Consider the following 17,112-nt stretch of genomic DNA (forward strand, 5'->3'; position numbering starts at 1 on the left):
GGTTGAATCCAGTGAATGAAGGAGAGATTGAATGTTATCAAGAAAGAGGGGATGACAACTAGGGAATGTCATTCTAGAGAAGAGTGGAATGAGAAGAGATGAAGGTGTTAGCTCTGGAGACAATAATGTTTCAAGTGAGATGAGAAGAAGATGAGAGCATTAACATTATAATAGCAACTTCTGTTTATTAGGCATGTTCTATAGTGTAAGCTAGAATGTAAGTGGTAATGAACTCTTTCTAAATCATTGTAAGATATGAACTAGGAGAAACAGTTGGGATTTAGTTAGGCGGCAAACATTAGGAAAATTTGTTTTAGGAAAGGAGACTAGCAGATGCAAAAACCAAACATGTAGCAAAGGTTTCTTGGTAACTGTAGGTTTTGACTATTTATGTTTAGATTCAGTTATAATAGTAATACTAGCAGCTAATGTTGAATATTTACTGGGTGCCAGGTACTGTTCTAAGCATTTTGCATATATTAGTCCTCAGCTCAGTCCCTGAGGTACTTAACTGTTTTTACCCTCAGTTAACAAGTTAGGAAATAGAGGCCTAATTAGTTTCCACCAAATTCCACAGTTTATGTGAGGAGTGGAGCTGGGATTTGAACCTGGGCTTTCAGGTGTTACAGCACTTACTGTTAACTTCTTTGCTGTTTTGCCTCTAAAGGATGTTGTCTTATGTTAGGAAGGAATGGTGGATTTGGCTGAGGTCAAGTTAGAAGTTATGGAAAGCTTTGAATACAAGACTGTGCAGTTTGAATGTTTTTCTGCCTTTAATTCATAACCGTCGGGGCTTCCATCAGGAGCACAGTGAAGTTGTAACTTCGGTGTATGGGACAGTCCAGCACGTGAGAGCTGGTGAGTCTCTCTGAGATCAGGGAGTTTTCAAGGGACCACGGCAGCCCTTCCCAGCCCGTGCTGTGTGTAAGACCAGACTTTCATGATGCACTGATAGAATTGTTAATTATCCTGAGAGCTTGTGTTCTTCCATGATTTGGAGTGTTAACTTTCTCTTTCATGTCAGTTTTGAAAGAAGAAAATGTATTTGCAGTGGAGTTACAGAGTTTCCATCGTGTACTTGTATTATTGTGGTGGGGAAGTCCAAGGAAACTGGGGCTTACATTCCAGTGGAGAAGACAGAATGAACATATGCAAATAATATGTAGAGAAAAGAGAGAGATTATTTCCTTTTTGTTCTTCCTTTCTCATATTGGTAAGCAATAAAACATGAAACTCTTAAGGTCTAACTTGCCTAACTGCCAAGAAATATGAGCGCTGTGATAACATCTGGGCTGTAGCTGGAACTGAGGGGTGGAGGGAAAGGCTCTGTGGCCACAGACCTGACTCCGGATCCTAGTAATCTCTCGGTGAGTCACTTCATCTTTCTGAGCTTCAGTTTTCTTGTTAGTAAAGTGGAGATGTAATACCTCCGTCAGTTTAATCTAATTGGAAAATTAGAGCCAATATATATAAAGTGTCTAGCATATTTCCTGGTCCACACTAAGTTCTCAGTGACGTTTTGTGTCCTGATCATTGCAGCGTGGTAGTAGTGTGGTAGAAAATCACTGTAACCGCATTTTCTGTAGCCTAAAAATAGAGAACTCTGTCTCACAGGAGAGTCTCGTGCAGGTGATATGTAAACACCCATGTTACTTCCCACTGTGAACTGGAAAGAGTAGGGGAATAGAAGAATCAGTGGTAACCCAGTCTAGGATGGGAATAAAAGGGCGACACTAAACAATTAATACCCTTGCTAGTGAAAGGAAAAAGTGCTGCTTTGTATTTTAAAAGAAGACACTGACATAGAGGAAACTTTTGAGAAAGAGAGAAACTGACAAAGCTGGCAGGTTAAGATTTTTGTTTCCTTAGGGAGGAGAACTTAGTATTTAATAGTAAATGAGAAATTTGGTTATGAAGAATTGGTTGGTGGTGCACATTTTTTAAAAATATGAGCACCAAGCATTATTTTAGGAAAACCTACTACCAGACAACATTGATAACTCTCTTGAGTTTGGCTTGGGTCATTTCCTGTTTAATGAAGTCACATTCAACCACTTATCTGCATTTGGGGTCATGGGAATGAGTCAGCGATACAGAAAAGAGAGAATGGAGAGTGTTGTTTGGCATCAGGATTCAGTTATAACATGTTGCACTTTATTATACAGAGTGTCAGAAGAATCCAGTCAATGCGTAAGGAAAATCAGTAAAATAGGTGAAGCTACTGATTATTCATTTGTTCTGCAGAAACCTTGAGGAAGAAGGAAACTTGAGTAGTAGGCTCATAAGTTAAGAAAGAAATTTGTAATATCACATAAGCAAATGGCATCTATTGCATATGTGCTTTAGATAACCTTGTAAAAATTAACTTCATAATTCTAAGAGTAATCCATGCCTATTGTTCAGTGGTGCTTGGTCTCTGTTAGTTCTCAGGGGAACAAACTGTTCAATTCTCTTTTAGTTATTGACGTTTAGTAAGTGTTGCTGGGCTTTCCAGGTGGCACTGGGTGATAGAGAACTCGTCTGCCAGTGCAGGAGACATTAGAGAAGTAGGGGTTTGATCCCTGGGTGGGGACGATCCCCTGTAGGAGGGCGTGGCAACCCACTCCAGTATTCTTGCCTTGGAGAATCCGATGGACAGAGGAACCTGGCAAGCTATGGTCCGTGTGAAGAGTCAGACTCAACTGAAGCGACTTAGCATACAGTCACTCTCTTCACCACAAGCATTGCACACCAGGAACCATTGTGTGACTTCAGGCAAATCACTTCCTTTCCAGACCTCATTTTCTTGTGGCCTCTTTTCAATTGATTTCTAAACCTCAATTCATTTCTTAGTTCATCCAACCTGCTGATTCTATTTGCATCATCAGTGTATTTGTTTTGCCACTAGATGGCAGTAATGTACCTTTGAACCCAGTGGCCTCTGCGTTTTCAGAATCTAGGATCTGAAGGAGCCTCGGAATTTTTGCTTAATCCCCCCACCCACCCATTTAACAACTAGGGAAGTGAGGCTCAGAGGTTAAGTGACATGGCCAAGGTCATTCAGTTCCTTAGAACCCCTTGAACCCCAGTCAATCTATCTTTCCTTCTATTTCCTTCTATTCCTGTTTCTCTAGGGGAAGTTTCTTTGAAGTTCAAAGAGAGATCATGTTTTCAACCATTCCTGCTTTTGGTTAATTATTTTAAAATAATTTAAAACTGTTCTTCATGTATGTATGTCATATTCAAAATAGTCTGATTTTGTGTCTCTGTATTGGCTTCTTCCGAGTAGAAAACTGGACTGTCAACTTGTAAAAGCCTGCCTAGAGCTTGCCTGCCTTGACAGTCCACCCTGGAAATAAGCTTCACAGCAATCTCCACCAGAGCCTCCGTGATGGTTATTATCTTTCTCCATTCTTGCCCAGTCCCTTGGTGAGAGGTTTGCCTTTCAGTTCTTTTCCTCCAACTAAATATCTGTTCTTCAGCTTCGTCTTTATCCTTTTGCCTATCAGAACTTTCTGAGGGAGAGGTAGATAATGCCCCAGTTCTTAAAAACTTGATCTCCTGGGTCTTCCCAGCATGTGTTAAGTGGACTGTTTCCTTTCCCCCACCCCCTCTGCTGCTGAAAAGAATGGCATTGCCATAAACCATGGCTGTGTGTGGGCAGAGTGGTGTAGAGGGAGGCAGCATGGTCGTGTGGAGATGACACGGCCTCTGGAATCACACTGACTGCCCTCAGATCTCTCCTTCATCGCTGACTGACTCTGGTCTGTGTTCGTCTGTCCAGTGAGGGTGATACCTACTGCCTTGCAAGGCCATTTGTGAGGAATAGACTAGGTGATGTGTGGAAAGCTCATGGTATCAGTGCTTGGCTACATAGTAGGTGTTCATTGTTCAGTCACCTAGTCACACCCAACTCTGCGCCCGCATAGACTGCAGCATGCCAGGCCTCCCTGTCGCTTACCATCTCCTGGAGCTTGCTCAAACTCAAGTCCATTGAGTTGGTGATGCCATCCAAGCATCTCGTCCTCTGACGCCCTCTTCTCCTTCTGCCCTCAATATTTCCCACCATCAAGGACTTTTCCAATGAGTCTGTTCGCATCGGATGACCAAAATACTGGAGCTTCAACATTAGTCCTTCCAGTGAATATTCAGGGCTGATCTCTCTTAAGAGTGACTCCTTGCTGTCCAGGGGACTTGCAGGAGTCTTCTCCAGCACCGCAGTTTGAAGGCATCAATTCTTCGGCATTCTGCCTTCTTTATGGTCCATCTCTCACAACTGTACATGACTACTGGGAAGGCCATAGCCTTGACTATACAGACCTCTGTCAGCCGAGTAATGTCTCTGCTTTTCAACACACTGTCTAGGTTTGTCATCGCTTTCCTGCCAAGAAACAATCTCTTATAACTTCATGGCTTCAGCCGCAGTCCGTAGTGATTTTGGAGCCCAAGAAGAGGAGATCTGTCACTACTTCCATCTTTCCCCCTTTTATTTGCCATGCAGTAACAGGGCTGGATGCCATGATCTTAGTTTTTTCAATATTTAGTCTTAAGCTGGCTCTGGGTGCTCATTAAATGCTAATTATGCTGGTTGCTATTGTGTGGAGAGGAACAGGAGTGGCTGTGGGGTATGAGGAGCCTGAGAGTGGGGCTTAGCCAGAGGAGCCAGTTTTTTTTAATGGAGACCAAAGGAAAGGATGCAGATATGTTAGGCTGTGTGTCACTGCTGTAGAGAAATGGTGTAGATGTGCTGCTCAGTGCAGTAGCCGCCAGCCTCATGTGGCAGTTGAGCACTTGAAGTGTGGCTGCTCCAAACAAATCTGCTGTCAGTGTAGGACACACACCAGGTTTCAAAGACTTGATGTGAATAAAATGAATATAGAGTATCTCAGTGAGCTTGTATATTAATAACATGTTTAAATGATAATGTTTTAGATACGTAGAGCTAAGTAAAATGTTGTTAAAATTAATTTCACTCATTTCTTTTTACTTTTAAAATGTGACTGCTGGAAAATATAATGAGGCTAGCATTATATTTCTAGCTGATAGCATTAGACTAGGAGATGGAGACCTTTTGTACTCAATCATATACAATGTTAACTTAGAGATTTATGTGAGTTTTTTTTTTAAGCTTCTTTGGATTTTTTTCTTTTATGATATTCTCTTCTTAAGAGCATGACCATCATAAATCAAGATGTCAATCAGGGTAATATAGGTTAAGTAATAGTTAAAAATAAAAAAAGTAAAAGAGACACCAGATATACTCTTTATTCCCCCAAAATCCAATGACCCCAATTGAGATGCAAGGTATAAATGGATTTTTGATGGTTTAGTGGGTCAGCTAGAAGCAATTAGAAGATCTAGAGGTTTTTTTTAAGCCATTTCATGATTCAAAGAATAGAGTGTATACAGAAGTCATCTCCCATCTTAATTATTTGTCATTAGTAGATGAAAACCTACTAGCAGTTAATAATCCTAGAATTTTTTTAAGATGTAAATTATTGAAGCAGTTACACAAATGATTAAGAGTAAAAAGAAAAGAGAGTCATAATACTATATATTAAATTGTCATCTGCTTGATTTTCATTAAACTTATTTTGGTGTTAAGACATTAGTTATAAAGCATTGACTTGTTTTAAAAACTTACATAGTAATCTCATCACCAGCTTCTGTTGGAGCTGTAAGATAGTTGCTAATTTCAGACATTTATATAACCTTTGTATTCTGAGGTAGATTGAAAAATAAATTTTCGATTTTTATTTTCATATTGAATTTATACTCACTGTTTTTTATGACACATATGAAATAGTTCTGTTGTCAGTTCGTTCTTTGCTGATGCAGGAAGCAAGCAGGGCATATGCATTTTGAGAACTTTGTGGGCACTTCTCATTTTTCTTGATTTGATCGCAGGGTGAGGTATTCCTCATTCCAAGTAAACTTTCTGCCGTGATTCTTTGAGGGCATAACATGCTGTCACTTGTAAGAGGCACATATATTTTAAGTGCCATCTTGTATAGAAAATTAAATGCTGGCTTCCTAGGTGGCGCAGTGGTAAGAAATCTACCTGCCAATATAGGAGATGCAAGAGAAGGGGGTTTGATCCCTGGGTAGGGAAGATTCCCTGCAGAAGGAAATGGCAACCCACTCCAGTATTCTTGCCTGGAAAATTCCATGAACAGAGGAGCCTGGCAGGCTACAGTCCCTGGGGCCACAAAGAGTCGGACACGACTGAGCGACTGAGAACACACACACAGTAAAAGTCTGATCAGCTATTGGTTATTAGCATTCAGAGATGTTAAATGGAAAAAAATGCACCTTATAAATGATGGATTATAATACACAGATTTTTGAAACTTTTGACTAGATTAGAAGTAATCTTGTTTTATACAGTAGCATCAGACTTTAGGCCCTCTCAGAGTGAGTCACTTTCAGTGAGTGTGGTTTAGTGCATTGGAACTCTTTTCATTTGATTCTTTAAATAACCAGACAAAAACAGTGTAATGAGCTACTTTTTAAGTTGCTGGAGTCCCTTGATTGAGAAAAGGGAACTTCTAACTTAATTTCAACCTCTGCATCCCCCACCATTCCCAGACACACACACACCCTGTTTTCAGCCATTACCTATGCTTCTAACAAAATTTGTTCTCTTAAAGACTGCTGATAGCAGTTATTTATAACCTCTTGTGAATTCAAGACAAAGTGTTAAATTGCCCAGGGATGTTTGCTTTCTAAGCCTTATCTCTAATTATTGGCTGAAAATCTTTATCTGCTTAAAGAACTTTCAGTCCTCAACTAGCTATATGAACGAACGAACGAGTTTTGTATGAATGGGGGGAGGGGAGGGGCAGCCTCCTGTCCACCTCTGTGGAAGGCCATGGACGGATAACAGAGCAGCTCATTTCCTTTCCCACCCTGCAGTGTTCAACCAAGTCTGTCTGCTGGCTCACTGCCCTCATACTAGAAGTCAGAGAAAGTAAGAAAGCAGAATTCATTCTACTGTTGGCCTTACTGACTATATCTGAGAGGAAAGCAGAATTGTAATAGCTGCATTTCTGACTAATTTCATTGAATTTTTATCAGTTTTATCTTCCTTTTGATAGAGGCTATTGAATTTTAAGGAAACCCTGTGATGTAAAGAATTCTTTGTAATTCTCAATAGCCACTTCCTACTTACCTGTTTTCTTTTTTTTTAATTAATATATTTTTTAAATTGGAGGTTAATTACTTTACCATATTGTAGTGGTTTTGCCATACACTGACATGAATCAGCCATGGGTGTACATGTGTTCCCCATCCTAACCCCCCCCCCACCTCCATCCCCATCCCACCCCTCATAGTTACCTGTTTTCTACATCTCTAAATTTACATATCTTACTGACTTAAGTCAGGCTTTCCACTTTGAATGACTCTTTGGTAATCCAGATTCTGAGCCTACTTTTTCTAAATTTTTTCAGGCATGCCTAGGCAGGTACATGCCAGGGCAGTTGGCTCTTGGTTAAACAACAAAAGTGTACTTGTGGTCTAACTTGAAGATGGAACCAAAACTTTTTCCTCTCAAGTTTGTAATATGTTCATCAGTTGTGAATCTGCTGATGCTTTGTATACTTTTTACATAGTTACATTGATGCTCAGTAAAAACATAAAGTTAATTTACCATATCAGGGCTTAGCAACAGAGCTCTCCATTGTGTTCATGGAGTTGGTTAAAACAAATGGGTCTTTCTCAATTAAAGATGTGCAGTGTTGCACACGCTTTCATTTTTGAACTAGTTTTGAAAGTTACATGGAAAAATATCATCTCCATAGCTAAGTGTTCTAGTTTAAGATAAAATGTAAGGCAATATTTATTATGTAGCTCTATACACTACTAGTGTAGTGTTTGTTGATAGCATCCTAAGGGATTTTCAGATTAATCCTATAAATGTCTCTGTGTGTTTGAATGACTTGTCTTTTGGTCTTGCAGCTCGGAGTGTGGTTTTCTCTGGGCTGTGCCTATCTGGCCTTGGAAGACTACGGAGGTTCAGCGAGGGCATTTCAGCGGTGTGTGACTCTGGAACCCGACGTAAGTTTGTTTGGTCTTCTTTCCTTACCACACCTCTTGGGTACTCTTTAAATTATTTGAACTATACTGTAGTTCAGAACAGCAATTCCTGCAAATATGTAGTTTCAGTTATGCAAGATGATTAAGTTCTAGAGATTTGTTGTACAACATTGTGCCCATGGTTAACTGTATTGTGTTGTGCACCTAAAAATTTCTGAAGAGGGTGATCTCAAGTGGGTTGTTTCTTGGTTTTTTTTTTTTTTTGCTTTTTCTATTAGCTTAAAAAAAGTTTTGTTATTGGAGTATAATTGCTTTGCAGTGTGTTGGTTTCTGCTGTGTGACATCATGAATCAGCCGTATGTATACATGTATCCCCTTCCTCTATTTTCTCCCCCACCCCCACCTACCCGTTCTACCTTTCGAGATCCTCACAGAGCACTGAGCTGAACTCCCTGTCCTTTATAGCAGTTTTCTCGCTAGCTTATCACAATAAAAAGGGAGAGAGAAAATAAGGCAGAAAGATTCAAACTTTGTATTGTTTTTGTGTCTAAGAAAAAGAACATCATTCCTTTTGTGTTGAAGGAAAGTGTACCATTGGTAGAAGGTCATGCCCCAAGGTATATGATTTATAAATCTAGAAATAAGTTTTTTCTTATAATCTCTAAGGTATTCATAGTTTTGTTTAGAAAATAATTTTAATAAAATAGTTTTTTAGTTAAAAAATATACCTTGCTGAAATATACAGCAAAATGTCACATATGTTTTGCCACTCCCCAATATGGGTTGCCTGTTAATTGCATTATTAGAAAGTTCTTTATTTGGTAATTTATGGTCTTTAAATATTTAACAGCTTTACTGAGATGGTAAATAACTCACATATAGTTCATCCATTTAAAGTGTACAATTCAGTGATTTTTTTTTTCTTTTTTAGTGTGTTCAGAATTGTGCAACCATCACCACAGTTTTAGAACATTTTTATTATTGTAAAAAGAAACCCCTGTACCAGTTAGCAATCATTCTGCATTTTACCCAGAGACTTTCCACTTGCACCTCCCACCCCCACTCGTAGGCAACCACTAATGGATATTCTGTCTCCATACATTTGCCTGTTCTAAATGTTTCATATAAATGAAATTATACAATGAGTAGTCTTTTTGATGGCTTTCTTCACTTAGATTAGTGTTTCCACAGTTCGTCCATGTTGTCTCATATATCAGCACTTCATTCCTTTTTATGGTCAAATAATATTCCATTGTATGAGCATATCACATGTTATTTATTCATTCATCAATTATGGGCATTTAGATGGTTTCCACTTCTCAGTTACTGTGAATTATGCTGCTGTTAACATTTACTTACAAGTTTTTGTGTAGACATATGTTTCCATTTCTCTTAGGTGGGTGCCTGTAGTAGAGTTACTGAATCACGTTAGCTCTGTGTTCAAAATTTTAAGAAACTGCCAGACTGTTTTCTAAAGCACCATTTTACATACCCACCAGCAGGGCATAAGGGTTCTAATTTCTCAGCGTCTTCGTCAGCACTCGTTACTGTCTTTTTGATTATAGCTATCCTGGTAGGCAGTATCTTGTGGTTTCAGTTTGCATTTCTTTGACAGCTGATTATCTTGGGCATCTTTTCATGTACTTATTGGCCATTCGTGTATCATTAGAGAAATGTTTACTCACATCCTTTGCCCATTTAGGTTGTTGGTCTTTTTATTGTTGAGTTGTAAGAATTCTTTCTGTATCCAAGATATTAGCCCCATATCAGATATATGATTTGCAAATGTTTTTTTCCCATTTTGTAAGTTGTTTTTCACTTTCTTATAGTATCTTTGAAGTATAAATGTTTTTAATTTTGATGAGGTCCAGCCTGTTGCTTGTGCTTTTGGTATCACATTTAAGAATTTTTTTGTTGTTGCTTGTGCTTTTGGTGTCGTATTTAAGAATCCATTGCCAGATCTAAGGTCATGAAGATTAACTTGTCTTTTTTTCTACAACTTTTGTTGGTTTAGTTCTTATGTTTATGTCAAGTGTAGTGTTAAACCTAGTCATTAAGCTTAGCGTGCTGTGTGTGGTGGTGGATATTCACTGAACTTATTGTGGTAATCACCTCACAAACATATACATGTACCAAATCATTATGTAGTACTTCTAAAACTGTATATGCTGTGTATCAATGCTGTATATCAGCGCTGTACAATGCTGTATATCAATTACATCTCAAAAAATAACATTGTTTCAGATAATGTGCTTTCTTTCTTTTAGTTCAAGAATTTTTATTTGGTTCTTTTTATAATTTTTGTGTTTCTACTGAGATTCCCTAATGTTTTCTTCAAATATTTGATTGTATTTATAACAACTGCTTTGAAGTTTTTACATGTGTATTCCAATATCTCCTTAATTTTTGTGTCTATTACCTGATTTTTAATTTGGTTATGGATGAATTTTCCTGCTTGTTTGCCTGTCTACCAGTTTTTTTTTTATTATCACATCCTGCACTTGTGGATGCTATGTTGTTGAGTTTCTAAGTTTTGTTGTCTTCCCTTGAAGAAGGTAGAGGGTTTTTTTGGCATTTGGTTAATTTCATTATGGATCAGCTTAATTTTCAGCTTAGAGTAGGTTTGTTGTTATCCTTATTCTAGAGTTGCAGTCACCCTTCTCTTGAGGTGTAACATTTGAGGGCTGAATTTAATCCCACGGCTGATCAGTGAGAATTCTCCACTAAGACCGGTTGGGACTTGACTAGCTCCCAGCACTTGTGTGACCCCTAGAATCTCCATTCAGCTCACAGCTCTCTAGTTCCCTATGTGGCTTTTAGAAGTTTTGCCCTGCACAGTATAGCTTAGTATTCAGCCAAGGACTCAAGGAGTTGCTTATTGAGATTTCCGGAGCTTATCCTCTGAACAGATCTTTCTTCCCTGGTAGTTTGTCTTGCAAATTCAACCGCTTTTGCAGCTCTGAACTCTGAACTGTTTTCTCCCAAGGCTTGCTGTGTTTTGTCCGGGTTCTGTCTTCCTGTGCCGCAGCCCCCTGGGCACCTCTAGCTAGAAGTGCAGGTTGAGCGTTGAGACACCCCAGCCTCCCTCCCCTCAGGGGCCACAGTCCTGTGCTGCCCACTGTCCAACTTCTCAAAAGCGGTTGTCTCCTAAAATTTTGTCCAGTTAGGTATCTTTTTATGGTAATAAGACTAGTCTGGTCCTAACTGTATTCTATCTATAAGCAGAGGTCCATTGCCATTAATTTTTAAATTATATCTTTGGAACTTCAGAACTACATACTCTGTGTTTTATAAAATGTGCAACAAAAAAGAACAAGCATAATTTATATCATTCCTGTTAAAATCAAAATTTATACAGAGACTTTATTTTTGTCATTGTATAGAGGAATAGGTAGGGAAATGTGTTTGATGAAATACATAGCCTTAACATTGGAGAACACATACTCCTTTATTCTCCTGTCTGATAAAGGATGATGGTAAAATAGCAAACCCTTTTATGATAGGAAAAACAATATTCTGCACTGCTTTAGATTTGTAATTAATCTATAGGTTATGTAAATACTGCTGTAAATTGCCCAACTATTTTGTAAATCTAAATTTGAAAATAGAATCTTTTCTAAATTCCAAATTAGGGCTATAACAGTTATATCATCCTGTTGATTATTTTTGTGACTTTTTAAAAATTATATATGTTAAGTTTAATTATAAATGTTAATTTTAATTTACTTAATTTTCTTATACACTTTTAAACATACCTTATTGAAAATTATGATCATAAAAGCACATCTTGAGCTAAGAAAATATGTTATATTTTTGTTGGCAGCAATTATACCTAAAGGAGAGAATAGTCTGTAACTGGATTCTCTATCATTTCAGAATGCTGAAGCTTGGAACAATTTATCAACTTCTTATATCCGATTAAAACAAAAGTAAGTACACCAAAAAAAGATGAAGAGCTTTGCTTCCAAAATAAATGAATGAGATTTTCTTCAATTGAACAGTGAAACATTGTGCTTTTACTTGTTATCTTTTTCCCCTTTCCTACCAGTATCTTTGAGTTACAATGACTTAATTTAGCCATTTGCATTCTAAGTGTAGTTTATTTCTTTAAATCACTTATAATAAATATTTTTTTAACTCTTTATTTGAAACTGAAGTTTTTTGTCCTAAATTTTATTACCTGATAAAAGCAAGCATGCCTTTAGTCAGCTCAACAGATAGATTCTTTTTTTTTTTTTTTAAATTTTTTATTGGAGGATAAGTGCTTCACAATATTGTGCTGGTTTCTGCCAGACATCATCATGAATCAGCCACAGGTACACGTATGTCCCCTCACTCTTGAACCTCCCTCACATCTCCCACCCTATCACCTATCACCTATCACCCTATCCCACCCCTCCAGCCTGTTGCAGTGCGTGATTGCTTACTGTGTACTGGCCATTATTGAGAAATAGAAGTATGAACCAATGGCTTCAGGGAGTGTGGGTTTAGAAAATATTATGCCATATTATTTAAGAAATTGATTAACAATCTAGGTCATATGTGGTAAATCTCAATGAGAAGCACAAACAGGGCTATGATAGTAGGTAATATTTGTAGCACACTTAGATTCTCTACCACTTGTGTAGTCCTCAGGATCTCAGAGGAGAGAACTTGTGTGATGCTGGTTCAGAAACGCTTCTGAGAGATTGTTGGACTCGAGCTATAATTTGAAGAATCGGTAGAGGGGCTTTGGAAATAAATGGTCATTAATAGCTGTGCTTAGCCTTCTGAATTTGGGTGACCAAAAGCAGAGTGACAGGCATGAATGCCACACTTTAGGGGACAGGAAGTAAAGTTGTCCAGCTTGAGACTTGTGAGAGCCATTGTGAGAGATGAGATTGGGAAGGTCAGTTGGGGTCAAATGGCAGCATGTTCTGATTATCCAACTAACTAGTTGAGACTGTCCTGTTGGTAATAGGAAGCCAGAGATTTCAGTGTGGGTAATTTCATGAAGAGAGAAATTTCTTGAGATTTCATGAAGAGGGAAATTTATCTGATGACAGTGTGTGAGACGGACTAGAGAGGAAACTGGGGGCTGGGAACCAGTTAGGAGACAGCTGTTGTACTAGTCCAGGCAGGAGATAGCTAGACTGGAGAAACAAGGGGCAGAGGCCAATTTATAAAGGGGGCAAGCAACTGGACTTACTGACTGGTACAGAAAGCCAAGGAAGGGGAAGAGGCAAGGATGGCTGTGATCCTAGTTTTACATAAATGAAAGGATAGACATATTTCTTTTTTTGTTTGGCCTTATTTTCAAACTTAGTTTTCTTTGTGGATTCATGAGTATTTCTGGAGATACCATTAAATCCACATTACGTCGAGATCATGAAATGCTTCTGCTGCTCTCGGATGATAACTACATAAATAAAGTACTGTTTGTTCCACCACGCTCTTTGGAAAATAATATTACGTTCTTGATTGCAACTGATTGTGTTAAAACTCCCTAGAGACTCTTTTGGTGTAAAGCAAGGGGAAGGAAAATCCCTGTCGTAACCGTGGAATGATCTCAGTGGGTTTTCCTGGTGATCTTGATCATAGTGTATGTAGCAGGGCTCTTGATGTGCTACATTGTCCTCCAGCCCATTAATCCTCAGAATCCTAATTGCCTTCTGTCTTGGTGGTTCTTGCACGTTGCTCCTCAGCTTCTCTTTGACACTGTTTTGTCTTCCTGCAGCTCCCTGAATAGGTTTTTTGTGTAAAAGCGGGGTTGTAAGGTCAGAGGTAAAGCACTCCTTTATTCTTGCCATTTTACTTTGCTTTCTTTGCTGCGGCTACTCCAGACACAGCTCATTTTTCACTCATGAGATTGTTACTGCAGGGGCAAATCATTACTCCTCCTCTCAAAAGAATCCCATCCCTGCCTTAAAGTGACCCTTTAAATCCCTCATCTCTCCCTCTACTGTTGCTGGGTTCTTCACTAACGTGCTGTTTTCCCTGTTTTATCTGATTCCCCTAGGCATCACGTCCCTACCAGTCCCGAGGGAAAGTTTTCCATCTTCCTATATAATTGTCATAGTGCATTATCACACCATCATGGTTTGATAAATGAATCCAGAATTGAAGCTCCCTAGAAAGAAGTCATACTTTCCAAAAAGACCGAATGTTATTGCAAAAATTTTGTGGGCCAAGCAACTATGATTAGAGGATAGGAGGACATACAGGAAAAAAGATAATCCTGGTGTGGGATGCTGCTGGCTGACATCTTTTCCAATAGGATAACTTCATCCCTACCCGTATGTGGATGGGAGACCTCAGGAATCTTCTCAGTCCACAGTTGCTATCACATGTGAGGTGTGAAGAGGGAGTGGAGAAAGGGGAAAAAAAGAAAAAAATTATATAGAAACAATTTGTGACTGAATATGAAGAAGGGTACTTTCATTTTTAACTATAAAGGAGGGTGGGTTGGGGGTAAATGAATCAGTACATTCCATGACAACTTTAGGTAAATTGTTTAATGTAGAGAATACAAAACTAAACTGCAGTGAATTGGTTGGTATGAAAAAGACTAAAAGACTAATTGTAAAGAAGTCATTTCAATCAATACCATTGATTAAATGATTTTTGTGTTCCGTGACTAGCTGAGAAAGTTACTGATGGTATGGGCACACTTCTTTTTAAGTTCTTAAGTGGGTGACTCTCAGACCAATGGCCTGGGTCGGCCAGAAGAACCTCCATCATCACCTCTAAATTTTGCTTTGAAGTCAGCAAAAGGGAAGTCTTGATGAAACACTGTTAGGCTCAGCAGGAAAAGAGACGTGGACCTCGTGGTCTTAAGTTAGCAAAGCAAATTCAAAAAGGCTGTTGGCAAGGGACAGATAGCTTACCTTTGAAAGAGGTTACTATAGTTGTGCAGTAAAGCACTTTTTATCTTTAAGGGAGCTATAGTGTTTGTTCAGCCAGTAGAGTAAAGCATTAAGAATCTTTCTGATGGTTAAGATGTTTGACTTTTAAAATAGGTGACATGAAGTTTTGTTGATTTCCTTGTCAATATCAAGTTTTTAAGTCTTTTTCTGTTTTCTGAAGTAGCTTGGATAAGGCAAGGATTCTGTGATGGTTTGATAAACTTTATCTGTAAAAACCACCTAACCTGATTTTCATTTATATTGATTTATTTGGCTTTGTACTTGTTAACTCATTTTGCATAATCTGTGATGTTCTCATGATTTTTAAAAATACTACTAATTTTATTTATACCATTTTTCTAAATTCTAATGGAATTTATCAAGATGTACTCTGCATATAAGTTAAATAAGCAGGGTGACAATACACAGCCTTAACGTACTCCTTTCCCGATTTGGAACCAGTCTGTTGTTCCATGTCCGGTTCTAACTGTTGCTTCTTGACCTGCATACAGATTTCTCAGGAGGCAGGTCAGGTGGTCTGGTATTCCTGTCTCTTGAAGAATTTTCCATAGTTTGTTGTGATCCACACAGTCAAAAGCTTTGGCATAGTCAGTAAGGCAGATGTTTCTCTGGAATGCTCTTGCTTTTTCAGTGATCCAGTGGATATTGGCAACTTGATCTCTGGTTCCTCTCCTTTTCTAAATCCAGCTTGAACATCTGGAAGTTCACAGTTCACATACTGTTGAAGCCTGGCTTGGAGAATTTTGAGCATTACTTTACTAGCATGTTAGATGAGTTCAATTGTGCGGTAGTTTGAACATCCTTTGGCATTGCCTTTCTTAGGGACTGGAATGAAAACTGACCTTTTCCAGTCCTGTGGACAGTGCTGAGTTTTCCAAATTTGTTGGCATATTGAGTGCAGCACAAGCTGGAATCAAGATTGCTGGGAGAAATATCAATAACCTCAGATATGCAGATGATACCACCCTTATGGCAGAAAGTGAAGAAGAACTAAAGAGCCTCTTGATGAAAGTGAAAGAGGAGAGTGAAAAAGTTGGCTTAAAACTCAATGTTCAGAAAACTAAGATCATGGCATCTGGTCCCATCACTTCATGGCAAATAGATGGGGAAACAGTAGAAACAGTGGCAGACTTTATTTAGAGCTCCAAAATCACTGCAGATGGTGACTGCAGCCATGAAATTAGAAGACACTTACTCCTTGGAAGAAAAGTTATGACCAACCTAGACAGCATATTAAAAAGCAGAGACATTACTTTGCCAACAAAGGTCCGTCAAGTCAAAGCTATGGCTTTTCCAGTGGTCATGTATGGATGTGAGAGTTGGACTGTAAAGGAAGCTGAGTGCCAAAGAATTGATGCTTTTGAACTGTGGTGTTGGAGAATACTGTTGAGAGTCCCTTGGACAGCAAGGAGATCCAGCCAGTCCATCCTAAAGGAAATCAGTCCTGAATATTCATTGGCAGGATTGTTGCTGAAGCTGAAATTGAAACTCCAGTACTTTGGCCACCTGATGTGAAGAACTGACTCATTTGAAAACACCCTGATTCTGGGCAAGATTGAAGGCGGGAAGAGAAGGGGACGACAGAGGGTGAGGTTGGATGGCATCACCGACTCAGTGGACATGAGTCTAAGTCAACTCCAGGAGTTGGTGATGGACCAGGAGGCCTGGCGTGCTGCAGTCTACGGGGTGGCAAAGAGTTGGACAGGACTGAGCGACTGAACTGAATGGAATTTAGCTAGACATTTGTTTCATTATTTTTTTTTTCAAAGAGCCAACTTTTGGTTTTGTTGATCACTTGTTTCTTTCTTAACATTTCTTTTCTTCTTTCTTAGAATTATTTGGTGTTCTTCTATCAAATTAAGTTGAATGTTTTAACTCATTTTCCATCTTTCATAATTATAACCAATCCATGTAAAAATTATAAATTTTTCTCTAAATACTGCTTTTTGTCTCTGAATACTATATCTTGCAAATAGTGATATATAATACTTTCTTTAAATTCTAAATATTTTGTACTTTCTAATATGAATTTCTGCCCCGATTGGTTTCTTTACTTTAGGAGTACATTTTAAGTTTGTAGGCATATATTTTTTTAACTCTGTATTAACTATTGATTTTTTATTTAGTTGCAAAGAATATAGTCTACAAACTTTTAGATTTACTTACTAAAAACACAACTCATAATTATTTT

At 38.4% G+C, this 17,112-nt stretch overlaps 1 protein-coding gene across 2 annotated transcripts in view; it reads left to right on the forward strand.

The window, feature by feature from the left end:
- TTC27 (tetratricopeptide repeat domain 27) overlaps positions 1-17,112 on the forward strand; it is a 162,487-nt gene that overhangs the window by 119,642 nt on the left and 25,733 nt on the right. For both annotated transcript variants that reach the window (XM_070476658.1, XM_020880848.2), the window contains exons 14-15: positions 7,939-8,037; positions 11,893-11,945. In XM_070476658.1, coding sequence (XP_070332759.1) covers positions 7,939-8,037; positions 11,893-11,945 — 152 coding nt within the window. The remainder of the gene's footprint in view (positions 1-7,938; positions 8,038-11,892; positions 11,946-17,112) is intronic.

Source organism: Odocoileus virginianus, chromosome 2, assembly GCF_023699985.2.
Source record: "Odocoileus virginianus isolate 20LAN1187 ecotype Illinois chromosome 2, Ovbor_1.2, whole genome shotgun sequence".
NCBI lineage: Eukaryota > Metazoa > Chordata > Mammalia > Artiodactyla > Cervidae > Odocoileus > Odocoileus virginianus.